The sequence below is a fragment of the Piliocolobus tephrosceles genome, chromosome 3 (genome assembly GCF_002776525.5).
Source record: "Piliocolobus tephrosceles isolate RC106 chromosome 3, ASM277652v3, whole genome shotgun sequence".
Taxonomy (NCBI): Eukaryota; Metazoa; Chordata; class Mammalia; order Primates; family Cercopithecidae; genus Piliocolobus; species Piliocolobus tephrosceles.
In genome coordinates this window covers 107929721-107948175 of record NC_045436.1, presented here as the reverse complement: position 1 = coordinate 107948175, position 18455 = coordinate 107929721, and the positions used below count along the sequence as shown (strand labels likewise).

At 39.2% G+C, this 18455-nt stretch overlaps 1 protein-coding gene across 2 annotated transcripts in view; it reads right to left on the bottom strand.

The window, feature by feature from the left end:
* Nucleotides 1-4765: 4765 nt before the first annotated feature.
* RASGEF1B (RasGEF domain family member 1B) overlaps nucleotides 4766-18455 on the bottom strand; it is a 45050-nt gene continuing 31360 nt past the window's right edge. For both annotated transcript variants that reach the window (XM_023222559.2, XM_023222560.2), the window contains exons 10-14: nucleotides 18130-18225; nucleotides 12644-12739; nucleotides 11839-11962; nucleotides 10291-10363; nucleotides 4766-6174 (exon numbers count right to left, since the gene is read on the bottom strand). In XM_023222559.2, the coding sequence (XP_023078327.1) occupies nucleotides 6150-6174; nucleotides 10291-10363; nucleotides 11839-11962; nucleotides 12644-12739; nucleotides 18130-18225 (414 nt within the window). In that variant the 3' untranslated portion in view covers nucleotides 4766-6149. The remainder of the gene's footprint in view (nucleotides 6175-10290; nucleotides 10364-11838; nucleotides 11963-12643; nucleotides 12740-18129; nucleotides 18226-18455) is intronic.

The window sequence follows — 18455 nt, the reverse complement described above, 5'->3', positions numbered from 1 at the left end:
CTGTCGCCCAGGCTGGAGTGCAGTGGCCGGATCTCAGCTCACTGCAAGCTCCGCCTCCCGGGTTTACGCCATTCTCCTGCCTCAGTCCCTCCCTGTAGCTGGGACTACAGGCGCCCGCCACCTCGCCCGGCTAGTTTTTTGTATTTTTGACGGGCGGATCACGAGGTCAGGAGATCGAGACCTTCCTGGCTAACACGGTGAAACAATCACTCTTTATCATAGAGTTGTGTGACTGCCTGCAACTGGAGGGGTAGGGGTGAGTGAAGCCTTTATCACTCCATTGTGTCCTACCGAGTAGCAATTAGCCTCTTATCCCTTCCCTCTTCAAGTACAATTAAAGCACAAAAGAGTCGGACAGGAAGAGGTTGGAGGCACACATTGTAGGATGCTGCATTTACTTGCTAATTTACCTTTTAATCCAGCAAACTGAGACAGTGCTTTCCCAAACCACAGAACCCGGAAGCCCATTCCATCTCAATTAGTCCAGACCCATTACTCACAGATGAGGACCCAGAAGTTCAGAAAGGTGGAAAGGTTTCCACAAAATCCTAGAAACCTGGGGACAGTGAGGTTTAGCACTTCGTTCTCACCTTCTTAGACAAGAGTTCTCAAAGGGAGGGACTTCGCATTTATCCCATGACCCTAAACCATATTGGTCCTCGTTTTTTTTTTTTTTTTTTTTAATGATGGCTTTTCATATTATTGTTAGAGATGGATTTATTGTCTTGATTATTGGTACTAAATATAAACAGAAGAGTATAACAATCTAGTCAATACTCATAATTTTTTAAAAACCCTCAGTGGCTTGGATTCCCTTTGTTGATTTCTGGGAATAGTGCCACCCATGGCAATGGATTGGGATCACTTAAATTTATACTCATTTGCAAAATCCAGATATTTCAGGGGCACATTTGAGATTTGTTACAACATATAAAGTGAAATGTGTGAATCCCCAATGATAACCAGATTAATAACTGCCTTGCTTATGCATTCAACACATATTTACTGAGCATACATTAACTCCTCACCACAGCTCACCTGCACTTAGGACTCCTAATTGCACTGCAGAAAATTTAATAATGTCAGTCCTCCAACTGCCTTATCTCAACCAAGTTGACAGCACATTCTGCTAAACTTATTTTCCCACAATGATTCATCTGGAGAAAGGTGATTTTTGCTCACTTTCATTTTCTCCAAGCAGTGTGGGTGGAGAGAAAGAAAGCAAACTTTGTTTCATTGTAGAAAACCCACTGGTTTGACACCCATCAAGGAGCAGATAATTTTCCTTTTTATTCTCAGAATTATCAGTTTCTTTCTTTTTTCTTTTTTTGAGACAAGGTCACACTGTCACCCTAGCTGGAGTGCAGTGGTGCAAACTTGGCTCAATGCAACCTCCACTTCCCAGGTTCAAGCACTTCCCTGCCTCAGCCTCCCAAGTAGCTGGGATTACAGGCACACGCCACCACACCTGGCTAATTTTTTTTTTTTTTTCTATGTTTAGTAGAGACGGTGTTTCTCCATGTTGGCCAAACTGATCTCAAACTCCTGGCCTCAAGTGATCTGCACACCTCGGCCTCCCAAAGTGCTGGGATTATAGGCATGAACCACTGTGCCCAGCCCCTTCTCCTCTTTAAGTTTCTAAAGTATAAGCTACTATTACCTAGAAATCCTAAATTGGGTGATGTGCACATTTTAAGTATTCTAATAGTTAAGATTATTCCAAAACAGCTTCTTCATACTGTCCAGAATGTGATTATACACATTTGGATGTTTAATCTCCTGTTAGTAGAATCTTAGAGAAGTAAAGCAGGGTTTCAGGTTTGCAGGGCAGAGTTTAAGCTTGCTGAAGGCTGCTAGCACTATAAAGAAAATTGGCTACTTGGGAATTTCCTCATTGCATAACGTTTAAAAATGCATCCTTTAAGAGGAATTGATTCTTAGTACAACAAAGGCAGTAGTCTATTTTGCATGGGATCAGCCTTGTTTGCAATTTTGAATGACAGGTCCACAAACTGAAAGGTTTGGTTAATAAACCATGAACCCCAACATCTCTTTATTAGCACTGAGTAGAGTCAAGTGATCTCAATTACATGGAACAGAGAATTGAGGCAATTATCCAATCATTCAAACCCAGAAAAAAAAAAAAGTCTTTGGCTTGAATTATACAGAAAGTGCCCCAATTTCCTATTAAAACTTTAGAAGCCCAATTCTGACAAAAGTCTTTCCTTTTAAAATGTCTTAGGGGTAAAGCTAACAGAGTCGCCATCAGAGTATTGAGTTTTATATGTTGTTAGTAGTTTCCAGGTCACTAACCACATTTTTTTTCCCCCAGGAAATGAATTCAGGAATTTCTTTGAATACTTAGCTCCATTGGAACATTAGTCTAAGCTTCTTTTTTATTCCCAGACAAGCATTCTTTATCGGAATAGTAAGACACCTTTGGAACAGGGGCAGGTATTGTTTTTTGTTCGGACTAAAGGGTAAACAAATGGCACCAAAGGAAGGTAGAGGATGTTAACAATCTACGGCTCAAAATTCTTACATAGTTTAGCAACGAAAATTCTAATGGTGGTATGTTTTCTTGGGATTCTACACACAGGTGGCATGTGGACAGCAGTTGGAAAGTACAAAAAGAAGTTAAAAGTATGCTAGGAAGAAAAGTAAATGAGGAAATGACAGAGGTGCCAGAGCCAGGTGAAGCGAAGAGGTAAAGCAAAAACCCTTCAAAGATAAAGACGATCAGATTTCAATTCTGCTGTCTTTGTTAGATGAAAGGTAGGCCACTCCTGTGTCCTCAAAATGAAGGGACATTTCAAGTACTAGAAGGTGCACTCTCCTGGTACCTTCCTAAGCCCAACCAGTTCTGAACCCTGCTCCCCACCTTCCCGGCAGTCCCAGCTCCAAGCTTGCAGCTTTGAAATGCAGGCCTTTGGAATGTACGGCAGGCCTGGACAGAACACATCCTGAATCGCAGCCTACCGACTGGCATTGCCTGATGCTGTTTATGCTTGTATTTACGCAGGCTTCCATCCAGCCACATAAATTATAAACTCATCTATACACCCGCTGGGGAATCCAATGCACGCACGGCACAAAAGAGAGAATATGAAATATTTCCACAGGTAAATTAATACAGGATTTAAAGCTCTGGCTTACGTAGATATTAAAATGAGTGTGAGGATGTAACTCTTCCTGTAAAAACTTCTTGTTTAAATAGCCCTAGAATCACTTTTTTTCGGCCTAATACCACTTTAGGAAATTTATTTCAGCTGCTACATTTAGCTATCTAATACCATAATAGAGCTCTCACAGCATTTCTCCAAACTATCTTTGCAATGCTTAAAAGAAACACTTAGATCAGGGGTCAGTCAAGTTTCCATCAAGTCCCATAAAGTAAATATTTGAGGCTTTGTGGGTCATACAGTCTGTTACAAGTATAAGACGCTGCAGCTGTAGCAGAAAACAGCCACAAGAAAATATATAAATAAACGTGTGGCCATGTTCCAATAGAACTTTACTTAAGGACACTGAAATTTGAATTTCAGATAATTTTCACATCATGAAATCTTCTTTTGATTTTTTTTTTCCTACCATTGTTACCCTGTGGGCCATACAAAAGCAGCAGCTGGCTAGATCTGGCCATCAGCCCATAGTTTGCTGACCCCTGGTGTAGGTGGTTGAAAGATCAACCTTGTTGCTGTCACAATAAGCAAAGTGGTAGAGGGATCAGAGAAAGGCTGTGCAAGGAGAAAGGAGGCAATATTGTGAAGTTGCATTCATCATAGTTTTTTTTCTGTATCTTATGATGTTCTGGTATCTTATAAACTTTGCTGACAGGGAAGAGACTCCCAGGACTAGCTAATTCTTAGAGACAGCAAAGGACTTGGCCCTGAGCATACCCAACTATTGTCAAGAACATAGCCCCAACCTTCCCCTTTATCTAACTCTCACACACCAAGCCAATACAGAAATTGCCCTAACTCACCCGAGGGTCCAGGTACCAGGCAAATGGAGACCACCCCTCCAGCCCAGAGCCTGCTGGAATTATTCAGACTTGCCAATCCGAAACTGTTGGCCTTGCTCTGCCTTGCCTTCCTGCAGAAACCTCAAAGCCTATGCTTTCTTCTTGCTCCTGCTTCTGCCCCCAGCTGACACCAGTGCTTCCCCTGCACGGCTTGGCATGGCGTGTGCCCTTTTCTCTTGGGAAATTGACTAATATAAAGATTTCATTGTCACTGGCCTCTCTGTGTTATCACTTAGCTACTCCCATAAATTAACATCTCAACAGGTATCATGAGGCAGAAATGCCTTCCTACTCTCAGCGGGATCCCAGGACCAGCAGCATTAGCATCCCCTGAGCTCCAGCCTAAAGCGACAGAATCTGCATCTGCATGTGAAAAAGATCTCCGGGGCATTTGCAAGGATATTGAAGTTTGAGTGCTGTGGTGGTGTGGTTTAAAGCTTCGGGTCTGGAATTAGAAGGCCCATTTCATGTATTTGTGCCTCTCATTAGCTATGTGGCCTTGTACAAGTTATTATTATTTCCACCCCTAATAAGTAGAGATGAATCCATGCTAAACACTTAGAAAATACCTGGCAAATAATACTATCATTCTTTTTTAAAAAATAAATGCCCATACACAAACTGTTGAGGCAACTTCCTCTGATACATTCTTATCCAGTCTCTTGAACTGATCCACTGCGATTATAGCCCATGCCCGCCCCCAAAAATTCCACCCATAAAAGAAAAGAAAGACGCCACAACTCCTGGCCGCAGAGTGTAAAATATATTGATGGTTGTAAAGGGACAACTTGGGGATATTTTAGGTCTGCTGAGATGATGCACAGCATACATACATGCTCTAGTTTTTGGAACCATGTCATTAAGTTTGCAAATACATCTTTTTTGAACATGGTATTTTGTTTTTTTCATTAGCACGAATTACTACTCTACAGTTTCTTCTAGAGTAAATAAATATAATGGCTGTTTGCAGAGCGACTACAGACTTACTTAGATGTTTAACAAGGTGAACAATTTCACAATTAGATCAACCATTAACAGCAAGGTGTTTTTCATCTGTTTTGTTTACTGCTATAGTGGGGGGGGATGGTAACTTTTCCAATTTATTCTTTGTTGACATCTTTAGTTACCAACAGACTCCCAAAAATAATGAAAAGTCGGTTAAAAAAATTAAATTGTAATTATGCCATGGGTTTTCCCAAGATCCTTAAAGTCAGCTCATTTAAATTTACAAGAGGAAAAAAAAAAAAAGGCATCATGGAAAACTAAGTAACAAAAAACTACTGAAAAATACATCGTAGAACACAGTGGTCAGCTGTAAAAAGCTCAGAAGGGAAAAAAAAAAGTCCTTCTAGCATGTTAAGCAGTCCAATGACAAACTCTGCTTTTTTTTTTTTTTTTTTTCTTTCTAGTGGCTATTTTCCTACCACAGTGTTGAGCTTCATTATTATATTAAATAACTTATATGGGTAAAAAGGAGTTTGCTAACCAGCAGCCAACTCAAAACCTTGTAGGAGGAGGGAGGAGAAAAATTTACAACACAGCACACACTAAGGGGAAACCAAGTCCGCAGTCAGCTTCCAACCAGTCTTACCCCTCTCTGGCAATACTGATTGAGCTGAGGTGTGGGATCTAAACGGGTGGGTGGGGGGGCGCGGGTTTAGATCCCCTCCCTCTACTCCCTTCTTCATTTAAGTTAACAAAAGAAACACGGGCTTCCTCAGAGCCAGCACTCAGCTGGGCAAGTCCCATTAGCAGCAAATGTTCAACCAAATAAAAAAGAACACACACACACACAAAAGAAAACTCCATCCAGGTGCAGAGCTGTGATTCACATGGAAATTCCAGGAGATGAATCATGTGCAGAGCTGGGATTTTTAGAGGATTCTTTCTCAAGTGTCTTCAGTGAACATTTCAGTCTCACAAAATCTGAGTCTGTCAGCTGCAGGAAATAAGTTCATCTGGTCTTGAGTGAGCTTGCATGCTTTGCTGACCGGGGTGCTCCAATGACTGCAGGGTCTTCATGAGTGTTCTGAGTATGAGATGCCAGAAAACAAAGGCCAGCCCCTCCATGATCTGCAGGAAGCAGCAGCAACAGCAGCAGCAGCAGGCAGGCAGCTCCCACGTGTTAAACTCTGCCTAAGAGGCTCGACCTGAGTAGTAAAAACAACACAACCTAAGACAGAATGTAACAGACTACTTGAACTAGGATGAAAATGCCTTGTGTAATACTAATTTATCTATCCTGTGTTTTAAGTTTGATTTTACAAAGTTAAACCAGGAAAAAAAGAAATTCAAGCTTTTAAGTTATATTGGCTCTCTGGGAAAACTGCTAGTCACTTAAAAAAACAAACATTTATTAATGGAGATGGCAAAAGCTTAAACAGTAAGTCTGTATCTTGAGTAGGTTTATATTATAACAAAAACAAAAACAGCAAAGATCATTAATAATAAAGAGCTTTTAGGTATAGGTTATCACAGGTGGGTTTACTTGGTAGATATAAGCATCTTCACCACACATTCCATGAACATTGGGAGTTTAAACAAGAGTTGACAATAAGGGTGTCTGCCGTCAGAGGTGTATTTGTCATTGCCACTGATGAATCTACGTATCTGCAATGAATGGCTCTACGACCACCAAGAAAAGCATCTACGTAAAAATATCTTACTGCCTTCAAAGCTAATGTACAAAAGTTTTCAGGTAGGTACAATGATTCCAGAATATAGTCAGCCCGCTCTATCTGTGAGTTTTGCACCTGTGATTTCAATCAACGGCAGATCAAAAATATTTGAAACAAAAAAGATGTGTCTGTATTGAATATATACAGACTCTTTTTCTTGCCATCATTCCCTAGGTAATATGGTATAACAACTATGTATATAGCATTTACATTATACTAGATACTGAAATTAATCTAGAGACGATTTATGGTATGACACTATTTACACAGCATTTACATTATATTAGGTATTATAAGTAATCTAGAGATGACTTAAAGTATAAGAGAGGATGTATGTTGTTATGTTCAAGTAATATCTATTTATTATTTTGAGTTTACCCTAAGAGGTTATGTTTTATTGAATCAGTAAGATTGGTGGCCACAAGAAAAGAATATTTCTTCAAACAACAGCAACAGAAAGTTCCATTTCATTATACCAGGGACTGGAGCATCCTCAGATTTTGGTATCTGCAGGAGGTCCTGGAACCAATCCCCCATAAATACCAAGGGATGATTATGCTTAATCTTAGTATCCACTTAATGTATGTATTTTGTAAATTATAATAGCCTGTTTTATTTTGTTTTAACTTTTTCGTGGTTGCTATGCTTTGGCCAACACCTGCGATAACCCAGTACCATTCAATGACACTACAGGAGCACGGGCTGAGGAGTAAGAGAGAGCAAGACACCCTGTCCAGAGCTGGGGCAGACATTAGGGGAAGACCCTGTGCCTGCCCTCAAGGGGCTTACATAGCAATAGGGGAAAGAACCACAAACACTACACAAAACCGCATGGCTGGTAATGAGAGAGAAAGACTACCTCCTGACTGTATGAGTTCTGGAGAAAGTCTTTCTAGGGAAAAACCGGCCAGGGATTGGGGGGGGCATTGGAGCTGGGCCATGAGAACAGACAGGATGTGGAAAAGGCAGAGTGCGTGGCTTGAACACCAACACAGATGGGAGTTGTTCTTCAAAGCTCCTTAAAAAACAATTTTAATGTGGAAACTGTCTTTGATACCAACTTTCATTTCAACCAATTGATACGGGAGTGCTGGGAGGGGAAGAGCACAGTCCCTTTAAATAATACAGAATGGGAGAAGGGAAGTGCTGGGTAGAGAAAGGCGGGTCCCTGGCTAGGGCTCCACCCCCAAGGACCTAGGTGAGGACAGACTTTCCTGCCCAAATGTTGTATTTCCCAAGACCACCCTGGCCCACCATGCTCCCATCCTGGGCCTATAAAAACCTGAGACCCCACCAGGCAGACACACAAGTAGCTGGACGTGGTGAGGAACACATCTGCTACAGAAGACACAATTGGCTCGTCATCGAGAGGACACTGAGGGGAGCGCACTGGTAGAAGGGCACACCGACAGGGCACACCAACAGATGCCAGCACACCGGACTGACTGGCGGGATGAGGTGGAGTTTGGCAGGGGCCGTCTGAGGAGAGGTTGGTCATCAAGAGGACACTGAGGGGAGCACGCTGGCAGATGGGCACACTGACAGACGCCAGCATACCAGAAGGCCACTGACTGGCGGGAAGAGGCAGAGTTTGGCAGGGGCAGTCGGAGAAGAGCCCGGGCCACTGAGCGGCCCCACTCCAGTGTAAACACATCTCCCTTTGGGCTCGCCCATCGGCGGAGAGCTACTTCCACTCAATAACACTTTGCACTCATTTTCCAAGCCTATGTGTGACCCGATTCTTCCATTACACCGAAGCAAGAGCCCTGGGATACAGAAAGCCCTCTGTCCTTGCCATAAGGTAGAGGGTCTAATTGAGCTGGTTAACGCAAGCCACCTATAGATGGCAAAATAAGGCAGCACCCTCTAGAGGTCTGAGCAGCAGGGCACTGAAGAATCGAGCCACAACGTATCCCCATTGCATGCCCTGGGAGAGGCACAAGGGAACCTTTCCCGTTTCACAATCAAATGTTAGATGTCATATGTTATGTGAACAGTACAGACGTGGGAAGACATTATGCAATTCAATCTTTAGCTTTTAATGTCCAACCTCTGACTTATGAACCTTTCCAATCTAATCACTAGTTAATAGGAATATGTCATAAAATAATAAGAACTAGAAAATAATTTTGTAGGTAGGTCTGGATTAATTTAAAACGTCTGGAGACCATAGGTAATGCAGATACCAGGTATCATTCATGTATAGCCAATCTGCTTACCAATTTTTAAAAAAATCTACAAGAAAAGTAACAAAAGCTAAGCTATACCCAGGGATCCCACCAAACTTACTGTTTTTAAAAATACAGAAAGGAGGGATTAAAAAGGAGACATATGGAAGGCAAAATGTATCAAAAAAGGATAACTAAAAGGAGTGATTCTCAAATCTTTTATCCAGCAAGATATGCACTCTGAGGCTCATGTTTTGCACATGAATAATATTAAATAGCACAGTGAAATATTTTAATACAAACACAGAGTAATACAAAATTTTAATTGAAATGTGCCACTGCCAGGCACAAAATTATATATGTATGTATAATTAGTCAATGCATTTTAGTTCTATACATATATATATAGGCATCAGCCCAACAAGCCTGTTATATCCCATGGCTTTAGGCATTGGCCAAACCTTCTTTATGTTTGAGTCTGGGGATATAAGAAATATCTCCAGTCCTTCACCAATTACTATGATATCCTAAGGATAAGAATTCCAATGCCTTCATACTTTATCCCTCATCCCTCATCACTGGGAGGTACAAAGAAGGCCTAAGCTTTCCTTTGAAACAAACACAACCACCCAAAACCAAGTATATCTTAGATATCCTGGTTCATGAAATCTAGCCTAACATCAAGTATAATGAAAGCTCTCAAATGATTCTGGGACCACAAAAAGAAAAGAAAATGTGCTTGTAAACCCTAGTACAAAAAGGTATACATTCTGAGTTTCTCAGTAGGACTATAATGATAACAATTTTGATATTATACCCTGGGCTGCTTGTGCTTATTAAAGTATCTCATATGCTTAAAATACAAATTTAACCCTAGTTTTGTTCAAAAATACTCATAGAATAGCAAAAGTTGTAAATCTGAAAAATCTCCAGATTATGTTTAAAGTCCCAACTCTCTCAAACAAAGAGGGGACTGAGATCCACTTGGAAAGTCGCAAACCCAACTTTATAAAGCCTACTGGTACTTCTTCTTTTTTTTTTTTTTAATCTCAGGTTAAATAAAATTTTAGTGTTAGAAGAACTATTTAGAAATGAAGTCTGAACTGATATTTTAGACAAAGTCAATGCATTTTTTTTTTTTTTTTTTTACCATACTTTGGTTCAGCTCCTCATTCTATTAAATAATGGGAGAGAAAAAGAACAGTCTCTGTATATCTGCCAGTAGAAAAAAAAAAAGAAAGGCAATAAAGCAGAATGATGGCAGTGAGAATTCTGAGCCACAAAGATTCGGTGTATAAGAGATAAGGTGCAGAGGACCTGGAACAGATAGACAGCAGCTCCCTATAGAACGCATGTGGCTTTCTTCAAGTAAAGCCAATTTCCTTCAGACTTGTGCAGCAATGAAAAGAATGAGACCTACCTTAGAGACTTCCACCTGTCTTTCTCTATATGATTTTCAGGTCCTTCACTCTCATAAGAAGCCAAGTAGAGAGCTACAATCAAACAAAAGAAAGTGCATTAACATCAAAGCCTTCTCCTGATATATTATCTACCACCATCCATCCCTTGTTCAACTTGAGCCAAACTCCATAGCAAAATACTCTTCAAAATATCAAGTCATGACCAAGAAGCTTCACTGTTTCATGAAGAACACAGATTATCACTTTGCCTCTGACTGACCACCTCGATGAAAACCCAAGGGCTTCTAAGCCAAAAATGCACTTAATTACCTAAGAATGTATGAGGCAAAAAAAGCTTGTAAAATGTAAGCCATATGACGCTGCCATACACTTAAGACTTAATGTTCTTTACAAAGAAAGGGGTGAGGGTTCTTTCCTGGTAGCCTGAGTTGTTTTTTCCTTTTTTCTTTTTTTAAAAACTCTTTACGAGGTAGAAAGCCAGGTTTTCTAGGCCAATTTTCCATCCTTCTAATATTTTTCTTTCTTTTCAAATCAGAAAGACTCTTCATTTAAAAATTCATGTTTGTTATTAATCCTCTTTATAGAGATTAAAAACAATCAAATCCCCTCTGGCATAGGTGATATTAATTCAAAATGTTCTCCTGGTTGGGTGTGGTGGCATAATCTCAGCACTTTGAGAGGCTGTGGGCAGATTGCGTGAGCCCAATAGTTGGAGACCAGCCTGGGCAACACGATGAAACTCTGTCTCTACAAGAAAAAAAAAAAAAGAAAAGAAAAAAAATTAATCGGGCATGGTGGTGCACGCCTGTACTCCCAGCTATCTGGAAGGCTAAGGTGGGAGGGTTGCTTGAGCCCAGGAGGTCGAGGCTGCAGTGAGCTGTGATTGTGCCACTGCGCTCCAGCCTGGGTGACAGAGTGAGTCGCTGTCTCAAAAAAAAAAAAAAAAAAGTCATTATTGTAAATACTATCAATCTACTATGAGAAATTGTTAATATATGCTATTAATTCCTGTAATATTAGGATATATCAAATCAATAAAATAAATCTCTAAATATTTTATGAGCTCACTTCTCTTCTGATGATTTTGTTCTGTATCTAATCACTTGTTCTGCTTCAAATTCCCTAATGTTTTAACAGGTTAAAATGTTCTAGTACTTTTTTAAACAGCAGGGGGTAGCAATTTACTGTTTTTGTTTTTTTTCTCCAAATTACATGGACTATCAACATGCCACAAAACACCTTTTGTCTATTCAAGTAAGTTCAAACAAGAAAAAAAAATTCTTCAATAACCCCATCTGTGCCCATAGCTTTGCAAATCTGGTATTACAAAGAATACTTAAACACAGAAACATACTGTTTGTAGGTGAATATTAAGTGCAAATATTTTAGGGACAAATCATACATTTTCTGTGACACAGAAAACTCTTAACATGAAACAGATCAGAGGACAGGCCTCACTACTATATGAGTAACCAAGCATTTCTATACTAATATCCTAAACAAAGGATTTGGGGATGCTAGTGGTAGCTCCCACTGAATGGTCTTACCATCTTCACTGAAGACTGGTACTGTGATCAGATACTGCAAGATCTTCCGGTCCCTCTCAAATGGACACTCCACTTGTTTCCACGTCATAAATTCACTCACTTGTTTGGCCAGTTCCCAAAATTTCTGGAAGATAAGTAAAAAAAAAAGCATATAAAGGTGATCGTAAAAAAATAATTATGAGCTTGGGAGAGGCAATTCCGTTCGAAATGATTCCTTCTTATTTTATTAAAGAGACAGGGTTTCACTCTGTCACCAAAGCTGGAGTGCTGTGGTACAATCATATAGCTCCCTGCAACCTCAAACTTCTGGGCTCAAGCAATCCTTCAGCCTCAGCCTCCCAAGTAGCAGGGACTACAGGTGCGAACCACCATGACTAGCTAATATTTTAATTTTTTGTAGAGACAGGGTCTCACTGTTGCCCAGGCTGGTTTCAAACTCCTAGCCTCAGGCATTCCTCCCACCTTGGCCTCCTAATGGACTAGTATTACAGGCATGAGCTACTGCAGCTACTTTCTGGTCTTTGCTCTTCTGAATTATATATAGTTTTCTTAATTTAATAAAACTCTATTTGTGAGGTATAAAAATTTTCTCAAGCTTCCTCAAATAGTAATAATCATCATCATAATGGCTCAGTTACTCTCTTCTACTTGGTACTGTTAATTTCTTAAACAAAATAATATGGAAAGAGATAATTTGTTCTGAAACTGCAGAATTGGCTTTGGCTCCCTGGCCTAGAATGCAGTGCTGGAAAAGCTGCCCCTCTCCTTGTGTTCGGATTTTTGTATCCTACTTTATCACACTCACCTCAAAATTGACATGGCCATTGGGAAGGCGGTTGGCACAACCCTCATTGAGGAAATAAATATCTTTGATTAAGAGACTGAAGAATGGTATCACAATCTAGAGGAAACAAAAGATTCTGATTTGTCTGGGCAAACAAATATTTAGTCTCTCATAAAAATACACGAGATTAACGAACAACATTAACTTTTGATTATATGAAAGGCCACAAAGAATTAAGGTACAGTGTTTTGTTTCTTACACAACAGTAATTTCTTCCTTTACATAATTTTGCTTACAATACAACTGCTATTTATAACCAAAGCACAGCAAGGACAAGTAGCATTGAGAAGTGAATAGGTTAGTACTTTTATTACAATTTTTCCTATTTTTCTCATTGTAGTAGTATGCAATAAAATCAAAACTCTAGCTATTAAGAAAGAAAAAAATACCTAAAAGAACTCTTGCCTTTCATTTAGCAACTCCTTAGCAAAATGTTAATAGAATACCTATCACTGCAGGCACCATTTTTTTTTTAGAGACAGGTCTTACTCTGTCACCCTGGCTGGAGTATGGTGGTGCAATCATGGCTTACTGCAGCCTTGAACTCCTAGGCTCAAGCAATCCTCTAGCCTTAGCCTCCTACGTACCTGGGACTACAAGCACGTGCCACCACACCCAGCTAATTTTTAAAAATTTTGTGTAGAGACGGAGTCTCACTATGTTGCCCAGGTTAGTCTTGAACTCATGAGGGTCAAGCAATCCTCTTATCTCAGCCTCTCAAAGTGCCCAGATTACAGTCATGAGCCACCAAGCCCAGCCATGTACCAAGATTTTAAGTTGCATGACCCATCTCCCTGCTAGAAGCTTTACTGCTTATTATTTAGAAGTCTACATTTAAGACAAAACTTTTTTTTTTTTAGATAAACATTTCTTCTTAAAGACATTCCTCAAGATAATGTGAGAGCTCAAGGTTTTAGAATAGTTGCTACAAACTTTCTAATGTAAACCTGGCCTGTGTATGACGAACAAGTTAGCACCTGCTCTCACGGGAAATCACCTAAGAAGTACCTTGCACAATATGTTTTGAGACAAATGTGCCCCAGGTGAAGGAGGAAATATGAATGTATAAATTAAAATTAATAGTTGTTTAAAAACAATAAACCTTTAAAAATACTTTCCCATCTGAATTCTTTGGCTTGATGAGGTGGTATTTAATTAATTAGCCTAAAGCAATAATCTCTCAGTAAGTACCCCAAACCATTTTAAACCCACAAGAAACACAGAAAAAGGCTCACATACAGTAATTTCCATTTTCTCTCAAATGTCAACATATTTTTAAAGATTCTAAATTTCCTACAATGTAAAAAATCCATTAAACACCGATTGTGGGTCTATTTTGTTTCCCCAAGGTCAGATCTTTGACGTTTCCTAAGCTTATGACTCAGGTCGTACCTCTATATTGAGTGAACAGGAAAACATACTTTTGGGCTCACACACAAAAATATCAAGTATCAATTCCCTTCTAAGGAAAAATTCAGATTTTCACCAAAGTCATTTAAAAAACAAGTTTTGATTATTTTTGTTTCATTGATTTCTGAAAATAACCAAAATGATCTTCCATTTTGACATCTTTGGACATCTCACCTAAATATACTTTTAATCATTTGTTATTATCTCTGAAAGTCTCTAAAGCCAAATTAGTAAAGATCTCATTACCTTTCCTTCTAATATGATTGGCTATTTTCTATTATGTTAGAACTAAACAACATAGTAATAATAGTAAAAGTACAACCAAACCTTGCTTCTTTGAAAGACTATTTGTGAATGGGAATGCTGGACTTTGGATGCTGCCAGGCAACAGTAAAAAATTTGGCTTCAGAATGTACTGGTGATAGAAGCTAGGAGTCGGCAAACTGTGGCCCTCGGGCCTCTTTTTTATGGCCTAGGAGCCACACATTTTACATTTGTAAGTAGCTAAAAAAAATCAAAATAATAATATTTCAAGATGCATGAACATTACATGAAATTCAAATGACAGTGGCCATAGAGCTTTACTGGAAGAGAACCATATTCATTCATCTTCATATCGTCTATGTCTGCTTCTGTGCTACTGTGCCCAAGGTGAAGATGCACTTAGAGGATAATAAGGATACATCATCATAAGACAGCCCCAGGGAAATAAGAACAAAATTATAATCAAGATGTAATATTTGTATACTGTAGCAGCTTTTAAACAAGAACTTTATTTTTGTACTCTATTCTTTGGTGCTGAGCTGTGAGATTCATGAGGTGTTGATCATTGACTGTTTCTTACTGATATTTAAACTTCTCGTAAATTCACACCAAGTGCCTATAGCTGGAATAGAAATTCTAGGTGGTAGAGGCTATACCTTACATGATTTTTGCATTCAGGGGTGCCTGCAAGATGCTCCACTACTGACTACCTCAATCACTCTTTCATAAAAATAAAAATATAACTAATCTTACTTATGATACTTTACTGCTCTGTTCCTTATGCCTGTATACAAGAAAGAAGTCTTACAGGCTTCAACTTTTCATTTATTCATGGATAATTCCCTTCAGATCTGTAGCCCCTATACAAATCTAATACAGTGAAAATCAGATTATAAGGACTTCCATGAGCTAAGTGAATGTACACATTATTAATAGGACAAAGCAAAAGTTTATTTTCCTGAAGGTCTTGTCAATGATGTTTTTAGCAGGAGAACTTCTCAAGTAATAGTATTTTTGAATTTCCTTCAACTACACCATAAGGGTTTTGCCAGTTCCACACCTAGAAATGAATGCTGATAAATAGGACCAAGTAAGTTCACAGGAGCAGAATTGGAATGGCGAGAGGATTTAAAGCCATGTAATCATATGAGGAATGGTTAAAAACCTGGAGACACAGGTACCTACAGAAAAAAAAACCCAGCTATTTGAAGAATATTTAAGGGCTGCTGTGTGGAAGACACATTTGGTTTGTTCTATATTAGGTACCTAGAGATGTGCCACTCTGACCACACAAACTTGAGATTTAAAAGGATACAAAAGATTCACCATATTGGTCAGGCTGATCTCGAACTTCTGACCTCAGGTGATCCACCCGCCTCAGCCTCCCAAAGTGCTGGGATTATAGGCGTGGGCCACCACGCCTGGCCAAGAATCCCAATTTTCTTGAATAAAAGGTGGATTTAACTAGAAATGCTTTTACTCTCAGCCTTTGAGACCAACTGTAAAAAGAGATGGCAGTTTTTAAAATGGCCGTTATTTTTTTTTTAATTTTACTTTAAGTTCTGGGATACGTGTGCACAATGTGCAGGTTTGTTACATAGGTATACATGTGTCATGGTGGTTTGCTGCACCCATCAACCTGTCATCTAGGTTTTAAGCCCCACATGCATTAGGTATTTGTCCTACTGCTCTCCTTCCCCTTGCCCCCCAGCCCCCTTCTGGCCTCAGTTATGTGTTATGTCCCCACCCTGTGTCCATGTGTTCTCATTGTTCAACTCCCGCTTATGAGTGAGAACATGCAGTGTTTGGTTTTCTGTTCCTGTGTTAGTTTGCTGAGGATGATGGCTTCCAGCTTCATCTGTGTCCCCACAAAGGACATGATCTCATTCATTTTTATGGCTGCATAGTATTCCATGGTGTATATGTACTACATACATTTTCTTTATCCAGTCTATCATTGATGGGCATTTGGGTTGGTTCCATGTCTTTGCTATTGTAAATACTGCTGCAATTAACATACGTGTGCATGTGTCTTTATAGCAGAATGATTTATATTTCTTTGGGTATATACCCAGTAATGGGGTTGCTGGGTCAAATGATATTTCTGCATCCTTGAGGAATTGCCACACTGTCTTCCACAATTATGTAAATTACGTTGAACTAATTTACATTCCTACCAACAGTGTAAAAGTGTTCCTGTTTCTCCACAGCCTCACCAGCATCTATTGTTTCTTGACTTTTTAATAATTGAATGGCTGTGCTTTCATTTGTTTAATGAACTACAGAGTACAATTTATATGTTCACATAGAACCTGTTTAAAACAAAACAAAACTAAAGCAGACACAATGTATTAAGTGATGTAAAGGGTAAGTACTTGGGACTTTTTGTAGAAAAAAACTTAGAATTCCACAACTGAGAAATTTTGGAGGGACTGCACTTCAGAATTTCTTTGGCCAACGCTGCAGCTCCCTACTCACAGATATGATTCCACAGACTTCTGGGGCAGAGCCCACCAAGCCCTCACTGAAGCCCATGCAGAGAGAACCTTGCCTGCCCTGCAACACAGAGAAGGTGAATGAGGCCACGTACAGCCCCTTCGGTGGGCTTACTCTTCAGTGTGCTGCAATTCTCCCATATGTGCTCACTGTTTGAAGCTTAAAAGACTTCATATTAGATTCTTTTCTCAATCTAATCACAAGCGTACTGGGATGCAGCAAGTAAAACTTAAAAGCTGGCAAACCCCGTCAGGCTACAGTAAGACTGTCATCTCTGCTTCATACCCCCTCCGATCTTATAAGTTCCTTTATTTAAAGAAAAAATTGGAAGGATTTACAATACTCCTCAAACATTGTTAGAACTGATATTTCAGATCTGATTGAGAACCAACTTAGCATTTACTAAAGGTGGGGTTGTGTGTTTATTTTTATTTTAGATCATTGAGGCTGAAGCTTTTTCAGGGGACGTGATTGGGAAGCTGTGAAAGGTTTTTTACCTCATTTTCTTTTATTTGTGGAAGATATAGTTTAAGTTAAAAGATGGATGGAATTGAAACCTAAAATAACCTCCATCAAGCAACCTTTATTAACCCAGTTACCATAACTAAGTATTCACTTCTCAAATAACATGACCGCCAAATGCCGAAACAGCTTATCCTTCCTCTGTAAAGAAATATGACACCGAAACGTGCCAAGAAAGGACCCTCAGAATCAAGAAAATGGTAGATGCAGGATGGTACTAATTTGTTTAAGAGTACGGTAGAGTGAGAAAGGACCATTAATTTCTCAGACATTACCCCTGTACTTTTTCTGCTACCCCCATAATCCAATTAGTAACAGCACGCCTAATGTTACAGCAACTAACCTACTTTCTGAAAATAAATGACTTAACCATGGGAGGTAAGCTAATTCTTTTAAGAGAAAAGGTTACATTAAGTCAGCTACCTTGTGCAGAGCTTAAATGTCTATTTTCCATTAAACTAAATTACTCTTTAATGCTATTAGTCATCTTAACATATGACTTAATGTATTGCTTGAAACACAATTAAGAGGCACTACAGAGTAATTATTTAAGTAATGTAATAATAACACAGCAATATCCAGTCTAACAAACTTTCTGGTAGCATTCTCCGTCTCTGTGTGGCAAGTGGTATCATTTCTAGAGTACATGTCTCTCTTAAATCTCAACAAGTAAAAAAGCTTCAGTGTAGTAGTTCACATAGCATTTCAGTATAAAACACAGCAAGTCTACCATAAGAAAGACTTTAAGTGCATACCTTTTCTCTACTACTATGAGCAGTTAAAGACCTTTGTGCTGCTCCACGAAGAGCTGTTCGATAATTATAGAAATTGCTTGAAGGGTCCATCTGATGCTATAGATAAAAGACAAAAGAATATTAACTCTATTTATTGTAAACTTCTGCAGGAAGTTTACGAGATCACACATTTAGCTACACATGAAATTCAAAATTAGTTAGGAAACTCAGTAGGAATATGATTTATCCTTCTCATACACACAAATGCACATGACACACATTGCACAAGTGTTTTCTTTCCTGAGGTTTGGTTGTAATTATGTGAACTGATGTCAGCTTCAATAAAG